This window comes from Mauremys mutica, chromosome 11, assembly GCF_020497125.1.
Source record: "Mauremys mutica isolate MM-2020 ecotype Southern chromosome 11, ASM2049712v1, whole genome shotgun sequence".
Classification (NCBI taxonomy): domain Eukaryota; kingdom Metazoa; phylum Chordata; order Testudines; family Geoemydidae; genus Mauremys; species Mauremys mutica.
In genome coordinates, this window is record NC_059082.1 from 69432692 (window position 1) to 69453624 (window position 20933).

The following is a 20933-nucleotide window of genomic DNA, read 5'->3' on the forward strand; positions in this document are numbered from 1 at the left end:
CCTAAATACTGCACCTAAGGCATATCAGTATCTTGTGTAACAGCACACATTGTCCAGCCACATCGGAAGAAAGATAGGAGGCAATGGATGTGGTTTAGTTAGGCCACAATAAAAACAAAATCACTTAAAATATCTGGGCGTACATGGCAATAAATTGTACATTGCGGATCATCATAGTTTCCTAATCATTTCTATATAATCCCCAATGTGGTCCCGGCCATCCAGTTGCTGGGACCCTATCCCCTCTCCTCTTGTGTGAGGTAAAAGGGGGCTAGAAAAGGAGGAAGGGGTCAGCTGCTCACTGTTCCAGATGTAGGAGCCCCAAACCTCCCGTTCCTCAACGTTCTCAAGATGTTTTCTCTCTAATCCTTTTCCATACCCATCCATAACAAGTATCTGCACTGGACATCTGCAATGAGTTTTACCTACTAAGTTGTGGCATTATAACCGAACACCCCTCCTCAACCCTACAGGGTCCCAGACTTGCTTTGGGAAAGATGAAAAAACCCACCCCCTCTCGCCGAGTCTTGCAGTGAGGGAAAAATTCTTTCCTAGTCCCCAAGGAAAAAGGGGCAACAGCAGATCATGAAGGAAGCTGGTTCTTTCTCAGATTTCATGGGAGGGAGGGTGGTGCTGCCAGCCCGATCCAGGTAAAAGAGGGCTTCTCTTGGATTGAATGGGGTCTAAATACCCCCTTCTCTCCCTCCCCTCTTCCAGTCAGCAGGAAGGTCAGTATCCCCTCCAGACCTGACCTAGTTGCTTCCTGCTCTTCCGTGTTCTGTCTGGCCATGGAAACTTTCCCCTTCTGCCCCATTTGCAGAATGGAGCCCGTAAAGGGACCACAACTCCTTTCTTTCTGGCCAGCCAGACAAGGACTCTCCAAATATAGTTGTGGTGAACACGTTATCCCTTTGGCTCCTTCTGTTTCCCATATGTTTAACTTGACAGAATGATAAAAGTTGGGTGTTTATTTGCAGACCTGGTAAATCTATTCATTTCTATTAGTGCCTTACCTTTCTTTTTTATACACAGTCTGTGAACCAACTGGCAATGGAAACAAGAAAAGTGATGAAAGGAAATCATTCCAGAAAGACAGCCGCATTTGTCAGGGTAGGTGCAAAAGTCAAATATATTTCTAGATTATTCATCCCATGTGCACAGATGTTACGATGGGTGGAACCTAAGGTTGTAATTTATACAGAAGAAATACATTTTTGGTTTCCATATTATTTATCAACTCACTTTCCCTTATGGGCACTGATATTTACTCACTAACAGCCAATTGCTGCCATCCTCATTAGACAAAACTCCTGCAGAGTCCAGTGAGTTTGCCTAAGTAAGGGTGATGAGATTCGGTCCCTAAGTGAGGTTTTTTAAGCCCTCCTTTAAGGAAATTTCATTTTCCCAAATTGTCATTGTATGCAAGCCAGTTATATAGAGGGGAGAAAAGAGCTGCTGCAAGCTAAATGACATGACAGTGTGTATCATAATCAAAAAGTCAGAGTGGATACTTGCATCTAAAATAATATATTCTCATAGTGCAGGTGTGTCTTTACACCAGAACTACATGATTCATATGTATCAGCGTGCCGGTTTTTCCCTGAAGCACCCCACCTTCGTAGAAAGTGTAGATCTTGCTGGGGAAGGATTAACTGGCTTGGGTTGACTCATAGTCAAGTGACTCATGGTACCTGGATATAAAGGGAAGTGGGATTGACTTTCTGGAGAGAGAGAGAGGATCTAGGGTGCGGGTTGATCACTCCTGAGGGAGGAACCCTAGGAGCAAGAAAGCCTTCAAAGAAGTTCTGAGCTAATCTTTATTGTTTTCACTGTTAATAAAGGGAAACCCCAAGATTTGGGTCAGTTTGAACTTCACATACTTTCTGGGCCGTGTTTTGTAGAAGAAGGTGGGAAAGATACCTACTTGCATATACAACAGTAGTTAATAAACATAGTCCTCAAATTGCTATACCTCTGATTTAAGAAATTATTTGAGTCATGTTTTCATACATTTTCTTCTTTTCTTAGGCTTGTGTTGCCTTCTGCTTCATTACAATTCCATCTCTGACTAGTATCTTTGCACGTCTTAATTTGTACCTGAACTCTGGACAGGTTGCCCTGGCAAATCAGTGCCTTTCACAAGGTAAGACAGGTGTTTGTTTCAATTGCATAATAATCCTTTCTTGCCAGAAAACAGAATATTACTAGTTGTGGATAATATTGATTGTTTGAAACTGAAGTTAACTCTTTCACTCTTTATTCTTACACACCTTGCTGTAGTCACAAAATAAAATAATTCTAAAATGTATTTTTTCCAAATTATAGCATATTTAAAATATAGTAATTATTGTAGAAAAGAGAGATCTGCTATTCAGGTATTTATTCAACTATTCCTTATTTTAGCCTCAGCTATAATTTTTTAAATAGCATATCTTCAGAGAAAGCAGTGCTGTTTTAAATAAGGGACTTGAACTTGTGTGCAAATAATGTGCTTTAAATACATTTTTCTTGAGGAGAAGAAGGAGGAAACTTAGACCAGCTAAATGATTATGCATGGAGACTGATATTCCTGTGAAAAACTGTTGGCAAAGAATTAAAGGTCTAAGTACTTCAGTCAGGTAGCCCTAATCATTGATTGTGGTGCTGCATTTTGTTGTGGTACTGGAAGATAGATGTCAAAGCACAGAAGGAATATGCCATGAAGAAAATACTTTGCTAATAAAAATGTGTCAAGTGTTCCAGAGAAACTAGTATTGACTATAGGGTTGCCAATTTTCTAAATGCAGAAGACCAAACACTCTTGCCCTGCCTCTACCCTGTCCCTTCTCCGAGGTCCTGCCCCTGCTTACTCCATCCATCCTCCTTCCATTGCTCGCTCTCCTCCACCCTCGCTCAATGCTCACTTTCACTGGGCTGGGGCAGGGGGTTGGGATACGGGATGGGGTGAGGGCTCCAGCTGGGAGTGCAGGTTCTGGGGTGGGGTTGGGGCTGAGGGGTTCGGTATGAGGGAGGGTGCTCTAGGCTGGGGCGGGGGTTGGGGTGTGGGAGAGGGTACGGGCTCCGGGCTGGGGCAGGGGGTTTGGGTGTTGAGGGGTGAAGGCTTCAGCTGGGGGTGCGGACTGTGGGGTGGGGCAGTATGGGGCTCTGGGATGGGACGGGTTGGGGTGCAGGCTGCGGGAGGGAAGTTTGGGTGTGGGAGGGGGTTCCAAGTTGGGGTAGGGGGTTGGGACACGAGGGGGTTCGGAGTGAGAGCTCCAGGTGGCGCTGACCTCAGGCAGCTCCTGGGAAGCAGAATCATGGCCCTCTGGCTCCTAGGCAGAGGGGTGTTGCAGCGCAGGCGTGCGTGGACAAAGCTCAACAATCAATTTGATTTAAAGCAGAGTCATTTTATTTCTCTCCAGCATACATCTTTATACACTTAAAGCAAGCAATCAAGTAATTGCTAATTGGTTAATAAAATACACACAGGCAGCAGCTGTAACTTCATTGGGTAACATCATCCTAGACAGCTTTTTAATTTATTATCCTATTACTGCCTACCAGCAGATAAGAACTAGCCTCATCCTAGAAACTTGCATATCAGTTTCCCACACTCTCATGCACAACAATCCCACAGAGGGGCAGCCAGGGGGTTCCACATGCTGCCCCCACCCACAGGCACTGCCCCTGCAGCTCCTATTGGCCATGGTTCCTGGCCAATGGGAGTTGTGGAGCTGGTGCTTGGGACAGTGCCTGCGGGTGGGGGCAGGGTGCGGAGCCCCCCCTGGCTGCCCCTTCACCTAGGAGCCAGAGGGACATGCCAGCCACTTCCTGGGAGCTGTGTGGAGCTGGGCAAGCAGCCTGTTTGCCTCATTGGCACTGCGGCCAATCATAGAATCATAGAATATTGGGGTTGGAAGAGACCTCAGGAGGTCATCTAGTCCAATCTGCTGCTCAAAGCGGTTCCAACATTAACTAAATCATCCCAGCCAGGGCTTTGTCAAGTCGGGACTTAAAAACCTCTAAGGATGGAGATTCCACCACCTCCCTAGGTAACCCATTCTAGTGCTTCACCACCCTCCTAGTGAAACAGTGTTTCCTAATATCCAATCTAGATCTCCCTCACTGCAACTTGAGACCATTGCTTCTTGTTCTGTTATCTGCCACCACTGAGAACAGCCGAGCTCCATCTTCTTTGGAACTCCCTTCAGGTAGTTGAAGGCTGCTATCAAATCCCCCCTCACTCTTCTCTTCTGCAGACTAAATAACTCCAGTTCCCTCAGCCTCTTCTCCTAAGTCATGTGCCTTAGCTCCTAATTATTTTCGTTGCCAACTGGACTTTTAGCAGCTCGGTCAGCTATGCTGGCTGGAGCTGCCATGGTCCATTTTCGACCGGGTGTTCGGGTTGAAAACCGGACGCCTGGCAACCTTAATTGACTAGTATCGAGAACTGCGAGGAATCAAAACGTGCTCATTTGATCTGAATTACTATCAAACTAATGCCTGAACGTGGTGTTCAGTCAGGGGCTCTGTTTTACGAGATGTCTTAGACAAGATGTAAAACAGAAGTTCTGATCACTTGTGGTTTAAAAAAAAATCCCATGGCAACAGTTATGAGTGTTAGCCCTGGTGTCCTGTTCAAATTCCAGCTTGAGCATACTTGCCTAAAAGCAGCTTCCTCTACTTCACCTGGATACAGTGTCCCTCATTCCCTGACTTAAGCTGTTATGCATTTTTACTATGCGCTCGTAAATTGTTGTGATCTTTAGCCTCAGCGATTACTGCGTTTCATTGCTGGGTGAAGTGCTTCCTACATGCTGTATATAGTTTGCATAATGCTTAGGGATTTTTCATGGTCTTCTCTTTACCTTTAATCATGTCTTGTATGTTAAACATTGTTTTTCCCTATGCTTTTTTGTGCACTTCTGTAGTGAAAGTCGTAAATTGCATTACTATGAAAACAACATCTTGTGGTGGCTGTTATCTCTGATTTTAGCTTTGTGTATGTATATAGAAGAATTAATGAAGCTCATGTTGTAACATTTTAACAATACTTGTTATGTATGGAAGAGCCTGCAATATTTGGCTCATATTGCTGGCACTGCCACCCTAACTTACTATGAAATATCAAGGGGTGTTTGGGTGAGGTGGGGAGAGGGAGGACAACAACTGATGGAATCCAGGTGGGTTTTGCATGTAAGTTGACAAATCAAATAAAACTTATTTTTAACAATATGAACTTGGCTTGAAGGGTGCAGGCACTTGTGCCTACAAAATTAGTTGGAGTCTAAAATTTACACTTGTCTTGCTGTGTGCAGTGTTGTTGTAGCTGTGTCAGTCCCAGGATATTTACTCCTGGGGGAATTCTGTGTCACTGCTTGTATAATTAATGAGACATGCATATTTAATTTTTTGCGCAGAAAAAAGGTTCTGCGAGAAAGTTGCTGCAGTTCTGCCTTTTGCCCAACAGCGGGCACTATGACGCTAGAACAGAGAAACAGCTCCCAGGCAGCTAGGGAAGAGAAAGAGCCTGGCTTCTTCACAGGGCCTGTCAGGCCAGATCAGGAGACAAGGGCTATGGGGAGATAGACAGCGTGGGGCTGCTGGGCGGTCACAGACAAGGACTCATAAGGGCTGTTGGGACAGGGACTGAATGGGAGTGGATGTGCAGGGCCACATGGGGACGTGGGATGGCTGAGTGGGGGCACAGAGACACGTGGGAACAGGGGGAGGGATGCAGGGCCACATTGGGATGAGGGAAGTGGGGGCGGAGGGACACATATGAGCAGGGGGTGCAAGGACACATGGGGGTGCAGGAACACATGGAGACAGGGGCAGATGTGCCTTACTGAATGGGAGAGGCTAGGGGTTAGCCAGGGTCTGCATGGGGGAAGCTCCCTAACAATCTCTGCCCGCCCCCCAAATAAACCTATTCCATAGTTTTCCCACCCATTCCCAACAACCCTCCAAGTTCACACCCAACCTCCTTCCCAGCGATTTACTTCCCTCTCCCTCAGCTCCAACTCCCCCAAGCCTTTGCACTGCTTCTGTGGGGGGCAGGAAATACGGTTCTGTATTGTAGTTTAAATGAATCATTACTCAGAGTTCTGTATTAATATGCCTAGTAAGGAATCTATTTGTCAAAAAACATTTCCTGAATCTTTTTTGTTGTCTGTATTTTTATAGACATACTTGCTGACAGGTATTCAGAAATAAATGACTAAAAATAATTGAAACTGGTGTGATTATATTGAGTTGTTTTGACAAATAAAATATGCAGAATTTTGCGGAATTTGAAAATATTGCGCACAGAATTTTAAGGTTTTTTTGGTGCAGAATTCCCCCAGGAGTATATGATATTAGAGAGAGAAGGTGAGTAAGGTATCTTTTATTGGCCCAACTTCTGGTAATGAGAGAGACAAGCTTTTGAGCTGCACACAGCACTTCCTTGTCTTGCCAACAGTCTGTGCCAGAATGTTACTTTGCAGCCAATGCTTGACTTCCCACCTAATAACAGGCTGCTACACTGTGGGAGGAAAGGGCTGTCATGCATATTTATTTTGAAGGCCAGTAGGAGATAAGGGTGAAGTGAGGGTGTTTAAATGTCAGTAGCTAAACAAACGCAAAGCTTTAGCCCTTTGGGTATACTGTAACTTTTGTAATTGAACTTGTAGCCTGACTTTAAAAAAACAAGCACAAATAAGTCATTTGCTTGTGTGACTGTTAAGGGAGGGGTCTCATATTAAAAGCTTTCAAGAAATTTCAGGTGTTAACACCAAAGAGGAAAAGAAATAGTTTCAGGTGGGAAAAACTGTCCGATGAAGAGATCTATTAGACTGTGAAATAGTCTTCCAGTAGAAGTGATGGAAACCTTATTACTAGTAATTTTAAAACTGCAGTAGGGAACAATCCTTCACTTCCATGGAGATAGGCTATATGTTGTGTTCTGTCTCTGATTTCTGTGAGTCCATATAAATGCAGGGAAGAATAACTTTTCCTCTACTTACACCTTGTCTTCCTGTTTCAGTTGATAATGTTGCCAAAGCTGTGCATTCACTAGTAAGTTCCAGCTGCACTCACAAACATGCTGCGTAGGAAGCTGACTAAGGCATTTGGTACAAGACCACTATTAGATTTTTTTTGTCTGAACATGATGTTGCACATATAATCAGGGCAGAGGGATTTAGAGAAAAGCTGGCTGTTATATCCAAGTATGTTATAAAAACAAAAGAGTTGCAAAGTCAGATGTGCAATTGAGTTTATGCAGCTTGTTTGTAGACAAACTATTCACAGACCCAAAAATGAAGTCATTTTTTCTGCTAGTGTTTTATTGTTAATTCATTAGCTGTCCTCTCATTTTGTATAATCTTTGTTGTTGCTTAGTAGTGGATCTTTTGTTAGAAATAAAATCTGTTCAATACCTGGTTTATCTTGTCTCTAAGGGCTATACTTTACACTAGCAGGGCTGACTTGTTTATCTAATTGCCTTTTCCAGCTCTGAATTACAGAATCCTAACTCTTCCACTTCATCTTCATGATCCATCTCTTTCCTCCACCCCAGCAAATTGCCAAATTTATGATGTGAGAACTTGGACAACAGGAGATGGATCACTTGATTATTACCTGTTCTGTTATTCCCTCTGAAGCACCTGGCATTGGCCACTGTTGGAAAACAGGATACTGGGCTAGATGTACCTGGTCTGACCCAGTATGACTGTTCTTATGTAAATGAGTACTCTTATCATTTGACCCAGGTGTATAAACACATAGTGTGATCACTAGACCAGGGGTGGGCAAACTTTCTGGCCACATTGGGGTTGCAAAACTGTATGGAGGGCCGGATAGGGAAGGCTGTGCCTCCTTAAACTGCCTGGCCCCCGCCCCCTCCCACTTCCTGCCCCCTGACTGACCCCCTCAGAACTCCTGACCCATCCAACCCGGGCCCGCTCCCCCGACCCGAGTGCCGAGTGGAGCGTGGCAAGCCCCTGTCCCGCTCCCCCGGCTGGAACGTGGCAAGGCCTCGGTCCCACTTTCCCGGCTGGAGCACAGCAAGTCCCCAGTCCTGCTCCCCGGCTGGAGCTCGAGGGCCGGATATCAACATCCCGCGGGCCACAGTTTGCACTAGACAATTAATATGAATTTCCACACACAACTCTTTGGTAATGTTACAGGCACATCTCAGTGTTTGAGTGCATATTACTTTTCATGACTGTTGAGATGTTAAAACCAAAAACTCCTTGAATCTAAGACCCAGAAAATGTAGATTTATAGTTGGACTACCTTAATTCTGCTCCTGTGTGTCTTCCCTTCTTTACTTACTTAGTATTGGAAACGTGTGTCGCAGACCACTTGGTTTGACACCATGTTCCAAACAGTGTTCCAAATGAGGTTTTACCAGTGCCTTGTATAAAGGCAATAACCCTTCCCTATCCCGACTGGAAATGCATCCTAGGATTACATTAGCTTTTTTCACAGCTGCATCACATTGGTGTCTTATGCTCTTCTTGTGATTGACCAATACACCCAGGTCTTTGTCTTCCTCTGTCACTTCCAATTGATCTTGTAGCAAAAATTCTTGTTATTAGTCCCTAAGTGCATAACTTTGCACTATTAAATTTAATCTCATTTCTGTTACTCCAGTTTTCAAGGTCCTCCAGATCAAATAAACCCAAGCTGTATTTTATTCAATTACTGTTTACCTCTATGTACTTAACTACTTGCTCTTTCAAAATTTGTTCCAAGACCTTGCATATAATTGAGGTCAAACTAACGGGCTGGTAGTTTCCAGGATCATTTTTTCCCCTTTCTTAAAAATAGCTACTATATTTAGGCAATTCTCCAGTCATAGGGTATGACCCCCGAGTTTATGGATTCATTAAAAATCCGTGTTGTTAGGCTTGCAATTTCGTGTGCCAGTTCCTTTAATATTCTTGGATGGAGATTTTCCAGGCCTCCTCATTTGGTCCCATTAAGCTGTTTGAGTTTGACTTCCTCCTCGGATGTGGTAATTTCTATTTCCCTATCCTTGATTCTATTTGCTCCCCTGCCACTATCTCTAAGCTCCTCGTTACTTTTATTAAAAACTGAGGCAAAGTATTCATTTAGGTTTTGGGCCATTCCTAGATTATCTTTAATCTCCACCCCATTCTGAGTGTTCAGTGGTTTCACTTCTTTCCTTGATTTCTTTTTATTTATATGATCATAGAACCTTTTACTGTTGGTTTTAATTTCATTTGCAATGTCCAACTCTGCTTGGTTTTTGGCAGTTCCCATTTTTCCCCTACACTTTGACCTCCAAGAGGTAGCTTTCCTTACTGATCCTTTCCATCTTCCTTTACTTTTAGGCGTTATGCTTTCTCAGTATGCTATTTCAGCCAGCTACTTTTAAGGTGACCAGACGTCCCAATTTTATAGGGACAGTCCCGATTTTTGGGTCTTTTTCTTATATAGGCTTCTATTACTCCCCACCCTTGTCCCGATTTTTCACATTTGCTGTCTGGTCACCCTAGCTACTTTGTCTCTTAAAGCCAGATAATGCTTCTCGTGAAGTAAATATTGGTGATGCTGATTTCAACAGGGGCAGGATTGGAGCAGGATATGTATCTGTATGAGATGTGTATCTCAAGAGAAAGCATAGCAAGCTCAAATAGATACACAACTAGTACTGATTGATGTATAGCAATAAATGTAAAGCTAGTTCCTTAATTGAATCAATGCCAGATTGATGCTGATTCACTCAAATAACTGACACTGCATGGAATACTGTATGTGTTAATAAAATACACTTAGTAGTAGCTCCGAGCTCAGAGTGAAATCTTGCAGCATTGTATATCTGCAATCTAGCTCTTGCTGATTTGGCTTGGCTTGACATAAAATTGGAGGGAGCGACATAGCTCTAGGATAACATATTATTGATCTGATAGACCACATGTTGATGCTACAGATGGAGGTATTTTAAAGACTCCATATGTTTTTCTTAAGGTTGAGGATTTTTTTTTTACTGTCTCTGCATGAAAATGGAATTTAGCTGTTACCTGATTGTACAATTAAATGCACATGCCAATCAGATTGATAGTTGCTGGATTTATTTTTATCAGTTGCTGGAAAGCATCTGATTTCTGTAAACTGTGAATTACCGTATATACTTGTTCAAAAGCCAAATAGTTTTGGTAAAAATGTGATGCATCAAAGAGCGGGGTTCAGCGTATAAATGGGTCTACACCAAAATGTGATGATTTTAAACTCTATGGAATCATTGAATTGAATATCTAATACATTGTCATTTTGTTTACCTGGAGCATCTGCAGGCATGGAGCCCCTCAGCTCCCTGTGGCCGCGGTTCGCCGTTCCCAGCCAATGGGAGCTGCGGGAAGTGGTGTGGATGGCTAAGTTATTCAGAATTGCAAGTTGAACCTACTTTGCCTATGAAGGTGCAGTTTGCAGCTGCCTTCATCCTTGGTGTTGAGATGCCGAACCAAAAAGTCTACTGGTCCCAGTGTGAAATTACTCCACTTTGATCTGTATAACTGGCTGCTTGAATCAAGATAGTGTAGGAATAGACAAACTTTTTGGCCCGAGGGAAATTGTGTGGCGAGCCATGAATGCTCATAAAATTGGGGTTGGGGTTGCGGGAGGGTTGCAGGCTCTGGGGTGGGACTGGGGATGAGGAGTTTGGGGTATAGGAGGGGGCTCCAGGCTGGGATTGAGGGGTTTGGAGAGCAGGAGAGGGATCAGGGCTGTGTCAGGGGTTGGGGCATGGGGAGAGGCTAAGGGAGTGCAGGCTCTGAGTGGCGCCTACCTAAGGCAGCTCCCGGAAGCAGTGGCATGTCCCTTCTCCGGCTCCTACGCGGAGGCACGGCCAGGCAGCTCTGTGCGCTGCCCCATCCGCAGGTAAACCAGAGCAGGGCCATGCCGCAACTTCCAGGAACCACATGGTGTGGCCCCAGCCGGAGCGGGACCTAGCCGCATGGTGCGGCTCGTGGGCCGGATCCGGCCTGTGGGCTATAGTTTGCCCACCCTGAGCTAGAGCATTGCCTGCTGGGACCTGAAGTCTCCTCCTGATGAGCCAATGCCTCACTAATGAAGGTGAGCAAGGGCTGCATTGTTGAACTCCATCTACATTTGACATGAAGCCTGCAGCTTTGTCATCCGTGTGTGATCACCCATGTGGTAATTTCTTGGCATATTTACACTGAGCTGTAATGGTTATTTTTTAAAATACATGGCCTGATTACACTGCTCGATGTTTGTTTTCCAGGAGAATGCTAATGGGTCAAATTGGCGCAAAGAATTCTTGTGGCCAAGTTATAAAAGGCAGTTTTCAGAAACCAATTAAGTAAATACCACATGGATGTTTAGATTTTTATTCAGAGTTTTTTGTACATTGGATTCAGGGCAGTGGAGAATCTGGAGTGATGAAATTCCCTGGGTGTCTTGGAGAACTGAAGTGCGAGCTGCTTGAGAGTTATTAAATCTTAATGTGTGTTGGAATTTAGTTTACTCTCCACCAAATGTGCTGCAGTTACTGTTATGCAGAGGAAGTGCTGCAGACAGTGTTTCTACTGCAGACTGCACAGGGAGATGACTAGACATGCAGTCTGTAAGCAATGGGCATTATCACTACCATTGCAATGTCCATTAATGCTTCACTCGTGGTCCTTTTCCTGCACTGATAGAGGCAGCTAAAATTATTGGGTTGGGCTAGGCAAAGATCCACTGATTCCGTGCTTAGAAGTATCTACCTCCATAGTAGCAATGCGAGGCAGCCTCTGAGCGCCAGTGTTTATCAATAGCTATTTCTTTTAGGAAATACCAGCATTTCTTCTCTCAGCTCTTTACCTTCCTATTGAGCCTTCCTTATGCCTTTACTTCTACTGTTTTCCTGCTGCTTCCTGCGGCACGGAGATCTGGAGCCAAAGTCTAGAAGGTACTGTGTAGCAAGTGGCAATATGGTGAAAAAAGAAGACTCCCATCAGTACAACAGTTGAAGGTTAGCCTTCTAACACCCGCTGAAGCCCTCAAGGTGAAGGTTTTCTGCTTTCAGGACCTGACATGGATCTTCTTGAGTTGATGAGAAAGAGATCTGTGGATTAGCCAATTTCCTTCCAAAGCTCACACAGGCCTGAGCTAAAAAAGTTATATCTCTTGCTGACTGAGGCCCGAGGAGCACAACAGTCTGTGTGGAAGGAGAAGCGCAAGAAGTGCAGCCAAACAGGGTATGGCTGAGCACGCCATTCATTCTATTTAGGAGCTTATAATCCTCCCAATCTTCCTTGGCCCGTGCAATCTACCAAGTATGTAGGTAGTACCCCAATGTCCCCCTGGAGGGTACTCAAATGGAATAGGTACTTTAATTAAACTCTGTAGCAAGAAGAAGATCATCTAAATACCTATAATACGTTTACTGTGGAGCTTCTGGATGTCACCTTAGTAAGCAGATACTGACTGAGAGGGGATGTACATACCCCAGTTCCCTTGACTGACTGACTGACACACACTTCTCTATAGTGGCATGTTGCCAAAATTGAATAACGACTCCTTATCAGACATGCTGCTTGTCATGGGTAGTACTTTGGACCAAACTGGGATTAAATGCACACTCCATTATGTCACTTTTCTGGGGTTTAAAATTCTGGGTAATATTTTAATTATACATTCTTCTTCTCTCCCCCCTGGATACGATGCTGTAGCCTCCTGAAAAATGGACAACGTGATTCTTAACCATAGGTCTCTTACCATTCAGTGAGTGGGTGATGATGAAACAACTTTCAGACAGTATAGGGCTGAGTGACAATTTTATCTCTAAAGCTGCTAAATCCTTGTTTAGCTTTAGGCATAATATGATGTGTGAATTGAGCAATCCAACCAATTCAAGCTGTTATGTATGACTAATTTCACTAAGGGATTGAGAAAAGTGGAAATTGCATGTGGTGGTGGCGAGATCTTCCAATTTTACTCAAAGTTCTTAATTTTGTTAGGCACATCTAAATCAAGAGTTCAAAAGTGCATATTGCCAAGGTTGATCTAAAAGGTCTGGTTTTCTGCAATTTAAATTGAGATGGAAACATTAAAAAGCAGTTTCCCTAGTGAACTGCAAAGTTTTCAAGCTCGCCGCAGTTCAGATAAATGGAGGCTGTGAAGTGCCCTAAACTGATAACATTTTTTTTCTTTAGAGAAAGTTGCTTCTGCATCAATATTTTATAGCCAAGCAGTAAATGTGCCCAGGTGTGAAACCATTTTAATAATAAGTAGCTTTGTTGAAAAGACTTTATGGCCTGAAGTGTTTTTCTCCTGTAGCATTAAAATAGGCTTTCTTATTAAGAGTAATAATTAATTAGCACTTACAGCTTTTTAGATCTTCCACGGCATTTGGAGATGTGGGATGAATATGTATTCTCCCCAATTCACATATGAAGAAGCTGAAGCAGAGAGATTAGGGGCGTAAGGGCATCAGGGAAGCTAAAGTTAGGATTAAATCCTGGGGCTCCCTGTTCTTTGATTCCCCTCTTCTCTTTCTAAGCTCTGTTGTCCCAATATGGTGACAAAGCCTGTGTGACAGAATCTGAACGAAGAGGACTACTGATAAACAAGGTTTAGAATATGACTCTCTTTACTTGGGGAAAAATTACAGTCGTGATGGCGGTGAAGTATTACCATTAAGTGAAGTCTCTAGAGGTGGATATTCCTCCTGATCATTGGACTTTTTTCCTGTTCTTTCAAGGATCACAGTTAGTGGTTTTTCAGTACCTCTTGGGTGATTGCGCGCGCGCTCTCTCTCTCTCTCTCTCTCTCTCTGTGCCTTTATAAGCATGCCGAAGGTGGTATTTCTGCCCCACTGTATGTCACGACCAGTTTAGAGACTATGCAACATCCAGCTAGTGAGGCTGAATCTTGTAGTGACTTTCAACTAATTATAAAGGTTTAAAAATCTGGCATCCTGGAAATCGCCTGTATTGTTCTTGGTAGGAGTAAGTTCCAGGATCTTCCTCATGATTCAGTGCATCTTCCACTTACACCTGTCTGAGCTTTTTGTTTAGTAGTTTCAAGTCCTTGTTAGAAACTCAGATTTATAATCAAATTCCTTGTACAACTAGCATCGAAACAGGCTTCTTCCACATTATTACATTTTTGCCTAAAAATAATTCCCATTATATGTTCCAGTTTACCAAATATTCAGCTTTTCCATCCTCCACCCCAGCATTTCAAAGAACTCCTTGTAATTCTTAGACACAAAACTACATTAAGATGAAGTTAAGGAGCAGTGTGTGAAAGAGTAATGTGAAGGTAAAACACATTACAGAGGTGTAATGTTCAGGGAGGATACAAAACCTTCCTGGTGTCCTGAGGTGTGTTAAAGGAGCTTAACTTCCCTCATACTTAAAGCGTATGATAGTCAGATGTGCCAATATGTTGATGGAAGAACCTGTGAGGTTGCTGTTAAACTTTTACATTAGAGCAGAAGGTTGATAAAGTTGAGGAATGTATTGCTTTTCAATATCCATTGGAGATTAAAACAAAAGCCTTTGAGGTGTTGGAGTGTGTTATTGACAGTGTTGTAGGAAAAATTAAGGTGGCAAAAATACAGGAGTCTTTTAACTAGTGATTCCCCTGCTTTTATGATTTTGGGTGGACGCCTCTGTGTCCTGATGCAATCTTAATGATCACTAAGTATAGTTTATATTTGTTAATATATCACTAGATAGGCAAACCTCATACTCTCACTCTCTCATAGAATCATAGAATCATAGAATTCAAGATCAGAAGGGACCATTATGATCATCTAGTCTGACCTCCTGCAAGATGCAGGCCACATAAGCCGATCCACCCACTCCTGAACTAATTCTCTCCCTTGACTCTGCTGTTGAATGCTCCAAATCATGATTTAAAGACTTCAAGTAGCAGATAATCCACCAGCAAGCGACCCCTGCCCCATGCTTCGGAGGAAGGCGAAAAACCTCCAGGGCCACTGCCAATCTACCCTGGAGGAAAATTCCTTCCCGACCCCAAATATGGCGTTCAGCTGAACCCCGAGCATGCGGGCAAGACTCTCCAGCCAGACCCTCTGGAAAAGGCTAACAATATCCCAACATTGACCCTTTGTACTAATTACCAGTGTGGCACGTTATTGACCTATTGACTAAACCCGTTATCCTATCATACCATCCCCTCCATAAACTTATCCAGCTTAATCTTAAAGTCATGGAGGTCCTTCGCCCCCACTGTTTCCCTCGGTAGGCTGTTCCAGAATTGCACTCCTCTGATGGTTAGAAACCTTCGTCTAATTTCAAGCCTAAATTTCCTGACTGACAATCTCCTTGGAGATGTCTTTTGAGTTGTGAATTATTTTCTCATCTCCAGTGGCCTCAATTCTCCGACTGTTTTTGGCCAGTCTGAGATTTTATATCCAGGCAATTTAAGAAATAGAATTGCAAATTGGATGGAAACTCGGACTGTCACAATTACTTTACACGCCCTTACAAATTACAAGCTTTTTTTACCATCACATTGATATTGTTAAAAGAAAACATCCACAAAGGAATTTTGCTTGCTTTTCTGTAGTGAAATATTGTCAAAAGTACTAAATCTTAGACCAGGCCATTAGTTCTTTTCAGCCTGAAGGTCGCCACATATGTGCAGGGGGGAAGGATTTATAGATTGTGGTCAACTGGAATGAAGGAGCTGCTGTGGAAGGATAAATTCAGTGAAGCATGAAATATGTTGTGTTCGGTGCAGTGCACAAGATATTAACTACAGTCTAGGAAGACTTCATCATGATGATTTGTTGTAATGAGAACTCTGCTCTACCCTCATCCCCTTACAGTGGCTCACTTTAGGAGCAGAATTAAACACTTGGCTAATGTGAGAAACTTTTTCAAACAGAAGGAGCTTCTGCATATTTTTAACAACAGGGTTGGAGCAAACAGGATCAGAATAGAAGCTAAGAAACTGATCTCGCATGGAACACAGCAGTATGGAGCCCATTTCCTCTAAACTGGAGCGCGCAGTCTTCTCATTGTGCCTTCCTGCACATCTGTCATAAGCCAGAGGGGTTGGTGCATCCCTTAAGCCAGTGGTTTTCAAACTGCGGGTTGCGACCCAGTACTGGGTTGCAGAATGTAAGGCACTGGGTCGCGGCGGCTCTGGTCAGCACCGCCGACCGGGCCATTAAAAGTCCTGTCAGCGGTGCTGCCCCACTAACGCAGGCTAGTTCCTACCTGTTCTGACACCGCGCTGCGCCCCGGAAGTGGCCAGCAGCAGGTCCAGCTCCTAGGCAGGGGGCCCACGGGGCTTTGAGTGCTGCCCTGGCCCTGAGCCCTCTCTCCTCCCCTCCTGAACCCGGAGCCCCTTCCTGCATGCCAAACCCCTCATCCCCAGCCTCACCCAAGAGCCTGAACCCCCAGCCCAGAGCCCTGACTCCCTCCCGCACCCCAGCCCTAAGGCCCCCAAACCAGAGCCCCCTTCTACACCCCAAACCTCTCATCTCCGGCCCCACTCCAGAGCTGCACCCCCAGCCCAGCGCCCTGACTCCCTCCCGCACCCCAGCCCTAAGGCCCCCAAACCCAGAGCCCCCTTCTACACCCCAAACCCCTCATCTCCAGCCCCACTCCAGAGCTGCACCCCCAGCCCAGAGTCCTGACCCCCTCCTGCACCCCAAACCCCTACCCCCAGCCCAGATCCCCCTCCCACACCCTGAACCCCTCATTCCCGGCTCCACCCTGCAGCCCTCACCCCCACATCCCCAGCCCTGAGCCCCTCCTACACCCCAAACCCCTCATCCCCAGCTCCATTGGGTCATGAGCATCAACAATTTTCTTCAACTGGGTCGCCAGAAAAAAAGTTTGAAAACCACTGCCTTAAACTGTACTTTGAAGCAGTTGCACAATAAGATGCTTTATAAATTAGCTGTAAAGATGAGGCTTGTCCGATTATGTAGCTTCATAATTATGGTAATTTATATCTAAATATACATATTGACACTTACTTCATGCTTAAGGGAATAATTAGCATTTTCATGATATCATGTATTGTTTACCCTAATCTTACTCCAAACTGAACACTCGAGTGTTCCTTTCTTAAAACTCATATAGTTTAACTATCTCTTGACAAAGGGAAAAAATGGCAGAGTAGTTTTAAGAACAATTGATTTTTCTGAAGACTTTTTTATTTTTTTTCCTGCAATAATGGGAATATTCTGTGTCTCAACTGATTGATTTCATAAATTTCACCGTCTTAAGATGTTCTAGACAATGGTTTAATTCCTGCTCCCTGTAAAGCATATTTGCCTTGGATAAGTGTAAACTTAGTGTTCAAGTTAAACAACCATTTTATTGTTCGTAGTACGGACAGACCAGTTTAGGAACAGATGGTCACAAATGATGCCCGGTCACAAATGAATGCCCTCTCACCTGTCCCTGTGCTGAGGCTGAGAGCAGCAGAAATAAAATATTGTACAAGTCTCTTTTAAAATAGGGATATGATGGAAGGGCTGAATATAGTTAGAGCTTTCTGGCTGGGAGATGGGAAATGGAGGAAACTGATTGCTCCCCCCTCCCCTTCTCATTCCTCCTCCACCAATAAAAAACAAACAAATAACCCAAACTGTTTGAGCACTTCCCTAAAAATGTTGAGCCAGTAATAAACATAGGCTTTTAAAATGTGGCCAGGCAAATTGCACAAGAAAAAAGGAAGCCAGTTCTATATTCTGTATTAATCACGTAGTTCAGTCCTTCCATAGCTGTTCTCTATTTTTAGAAACATTGTCCTATCATTTTTGTCTTTAAACAAAGACCATTAGTTCTGCAAAGAAGAGCTCAAGTGGGACTGGGATTAAATAGCATATTGACACTCTAAGGAATATCTGTCTGAGACTGGAGATGCGCTTCCTGTCCTTACCAGACACTCCAGTAAGACAATCAGTATCTAAAGAGTTACCTAGGAAACTCAACCAGGAGATAGTTGCTTGTTATGACCATTCTATAGGGAGACGGCTCTTGTTCTCTGAAATAGTGGAACATTGCAGTTTGAGTGGATTTACACTCAGCTATCCAGGGTCAGAGTGGTGAGATGTGTATTTTCGTGCTAGTATAAAATATTGTTTGGTAAGATTTGCTCCCAAACCATTTTTTTCTTCCTAAAAGAAGGAAGAGAGTAAACCAAGCAGACTTGGTCTGCAAGATTTCTATTTTATGTGTTGGGGTTAGAGAAATACTACGCAGATTCTCAATACACCTTCTGATTATGTGCTAATGTGAGGCATGTGCATTTTTTTAGGGACAGGACAACTACGGAAATGATAGCAACTAATCTGTTTGTTCTAGAATGAACATCTGCTCCTGCTTTCTCTCTCTTTCAATAACATTCTGAGAGAGATTACTTATCTCCCATTGGGCCAACTGTGTGAATTAATATATCTTCAAAACAAATAAAAACATCCCCTTGAAATAGATACGCAAGCTGAAAAGGAAGCATGTGGTCTGAACAGTGAAAAGTTTGGAAGGTCACACAAGTTTCTTTCATGCTGGAAAGAAACAAACCATAAGAACAAAAAAATTTCTAAAGCAAATGTTTCACTGGTATTCCTCACAAACTTAGTTTTGATATCATGTGGTTCTATATTTAGCAAATTTGCTTAGAGCCTCATGTGTCCAAGTTAATTTTTCCAGAGCAAGTTTCTATCCTGGAAACGACAATACGTGATATCAGTGGCATCTCTGGGTTATGAAATTTTTCCATCCTTTCTCCCTGAGTATCCGCTCTTCTCCTTCTCTAGGAATCAATAGACTTGGTTTTGGATTCTCACTCTGCAGTTGATTGTCTTTTTGGCCTAGCACAAGTCACTATGGCTCAGATTTTAAAAGATATTTAGGAATTGCTGTGCACAGCATTGCAATGCCTAACTGATTTAGAAGCCAATTTTGAAAAGTGCTTTGAAGTCCTTGGATAATTGACTTCAATGGGACTTAAACATGGGGGCTTAACTACTTTGGGGGCCAAAAAGATGGTGTGAGGTCATTACTGCTTGCTAGACCACCCCAGCAAACACTGTTACAAAAGAACTTCAGGGTGGAAGTTAGGAATACTGTCTTGTCAGTACTGTTTAGAAACGTAATTGAAGAGTAGAAATTCTAGTTTATTTTGTTCGGGATTACAGTGCAATTTATTCCTTGCTGTGCTTTACTATACCATTAATGGGTCCATCTTCAAACTTGTGGAAACAAACAGAAGAAAATCTAAAGCGTTCCTGTAGTATGATTGTTCAGAGGCGTCCTCAGATCTGGGTGGCTGGCAGCACCTCTGGTACTACTTTTCCTTTCATAATCCTGTTTTAATTAAAGAATGTAACATTTAAGCATATTATAACAACTGCATTTACCACCTCTGATTTTCATTGGCCTCTGTAAATCACAGAAGTTAGAGATAGAAAGAACTTATTAGATCATTCAGTCCACTTATCTCCGGGCTAAAACAGCACTGAATATAAGGGAAGGTTGAAAATATTTATAAATTATGTACTGTATTATGGCTGGATTTGAGCTGGAGAATCTATCCTTTTTAATCTGGTACTTGGCTAGTTAGGTAAAGTGGAAACTAGGGATAACATTTGAAAGCCTCTTAGGTTCTTTTGGAAAATCACTTGTGTGTTTTTAAAAATGTTATTTAAGAACAACTGATGCTTTTAATTACATATAGTGTTGTTGTAGCCATGTTGGTCCCAGGGTGTTAGAGAGACAAGGTGAGTAAAGTAATATTTTTTATTGGACCAGCTGCTGTTTGTGAGAGAGAAGCTTTTGAGCTACACAGAGCTCTTCCTCAGGAAGAGCTCTGTGTAGCTCAAAAGCTTGTCTGTCTCCCCAGTAGAAGGATTTTACTTCTCTCCCCTTGTGACATTTAATTATAACAAACAGTTACTGTTTTTGTAGTTTTAGTGGATACAGACTAACACGGCTACCCCTCTGACACTTAATTATAACAGACACGCTAAACAGTCTTTCGATCACAGGCATGTTTGTAAATTCAACTGCTATGGTGATATTGTAACTATTTTAATGTTGTGTTTTTTGTAGCTGATGCTTTTTTCAAAGCTGCAGTGAGCCTTGTTCCTGAAGTCCCAAAGATGATCAATATAGATGGGAAGATGCGGCCCTCTGAACCATTCCTCCTGGAATTCTTCTGTAATTTCTTTTCCACTTTATTAATTGTGCCTGTAAGTAACTTTAGCATCAATTGAAGTGTGGAACATTTAATCCCTAACGCTCATAGACCAGACCTTGTTTTAAATTGAGTATTTCTTACATGTTTTATTATAAATACATGTCTATTTTTAAATTAAAATAAAAGAATACTTCTGTTTTTATATATCAAAGCACATGAACGGTAGTTGAAACACAGTGTCCAAAGTTCCTTGAGCACAGTCAGCGTAAAACCCTAATCCTGTAGTTTCATCATAACACACCCCATTCTTCAAAAGGTAAAAATCTGTGAACAGACTCTGTTTGACAGAGGAAGTGAATTTGAATTGGAGACTACTGAAACTGTCCTGCCAGAAACTCCCAGACATTCAGATCTGGGGACAGCTAGCTTGAATGCCCAGCTGATCTTAACTGAGAGACGGAGGTTTTTCAGATAGCTAGGATCCAGTGTGTGTAAGTGTGTGCAGATCACTATCACCCTCTTGAATTGTATCTGGAATTGAACAATGAGCCACTGGAGTCTTTGGTGCACTGGTAAAATATGCTCTCTGCTGATAAAGGTGCTAAGCAGATGCACTGCTGCGTTCTGTGCCTGTTGTTTGAGTGCACTTCAAAGGTGGGTGGTGTGACAGATTGGATCACAGAAACCCCCTTGGGAACTGCCAACTGATGTGCCAAGACTACTTCTGCCCTGCTTTCCTGCCCTGCCAGTCTGGGACTTCAGTGCCCTGCCTGATTTGAGCCAGACTCTCTTGCCTGCTGCAA

General features: G+C 43.2%; 1 protein-coding gene across 3 annotated transcripts in view; it reads left to right on the forward strand.

Annotated features, from left to right (window-relative positions):
- VPS35L (VPS35 endosomal protein sorting factor like) overlaps nt 1–20933 on the forward strand; it is a 119792-nt gene that overhangs the window by 72360 nt on the left and 26499 nt on the right. For all 3 annotated transcript variants that reach the window (XM_044979582.1, XM_044979581.1, XM_044979583.1), the window contains exons 25-27: nt 1033–1110; nt 2029–2143; nt 20043–20182. In XM_044979582.1, coding sequence (XP_044835517.1) covers nt 1033–1110; nt 2029–2143; nt 20043–20182 — 333 coding nt within the window. The remainder of the gene's footprint in view (nt 1–1032; nt 1111–2028; nt 2144–20042; nt 20183–20933) is intronic.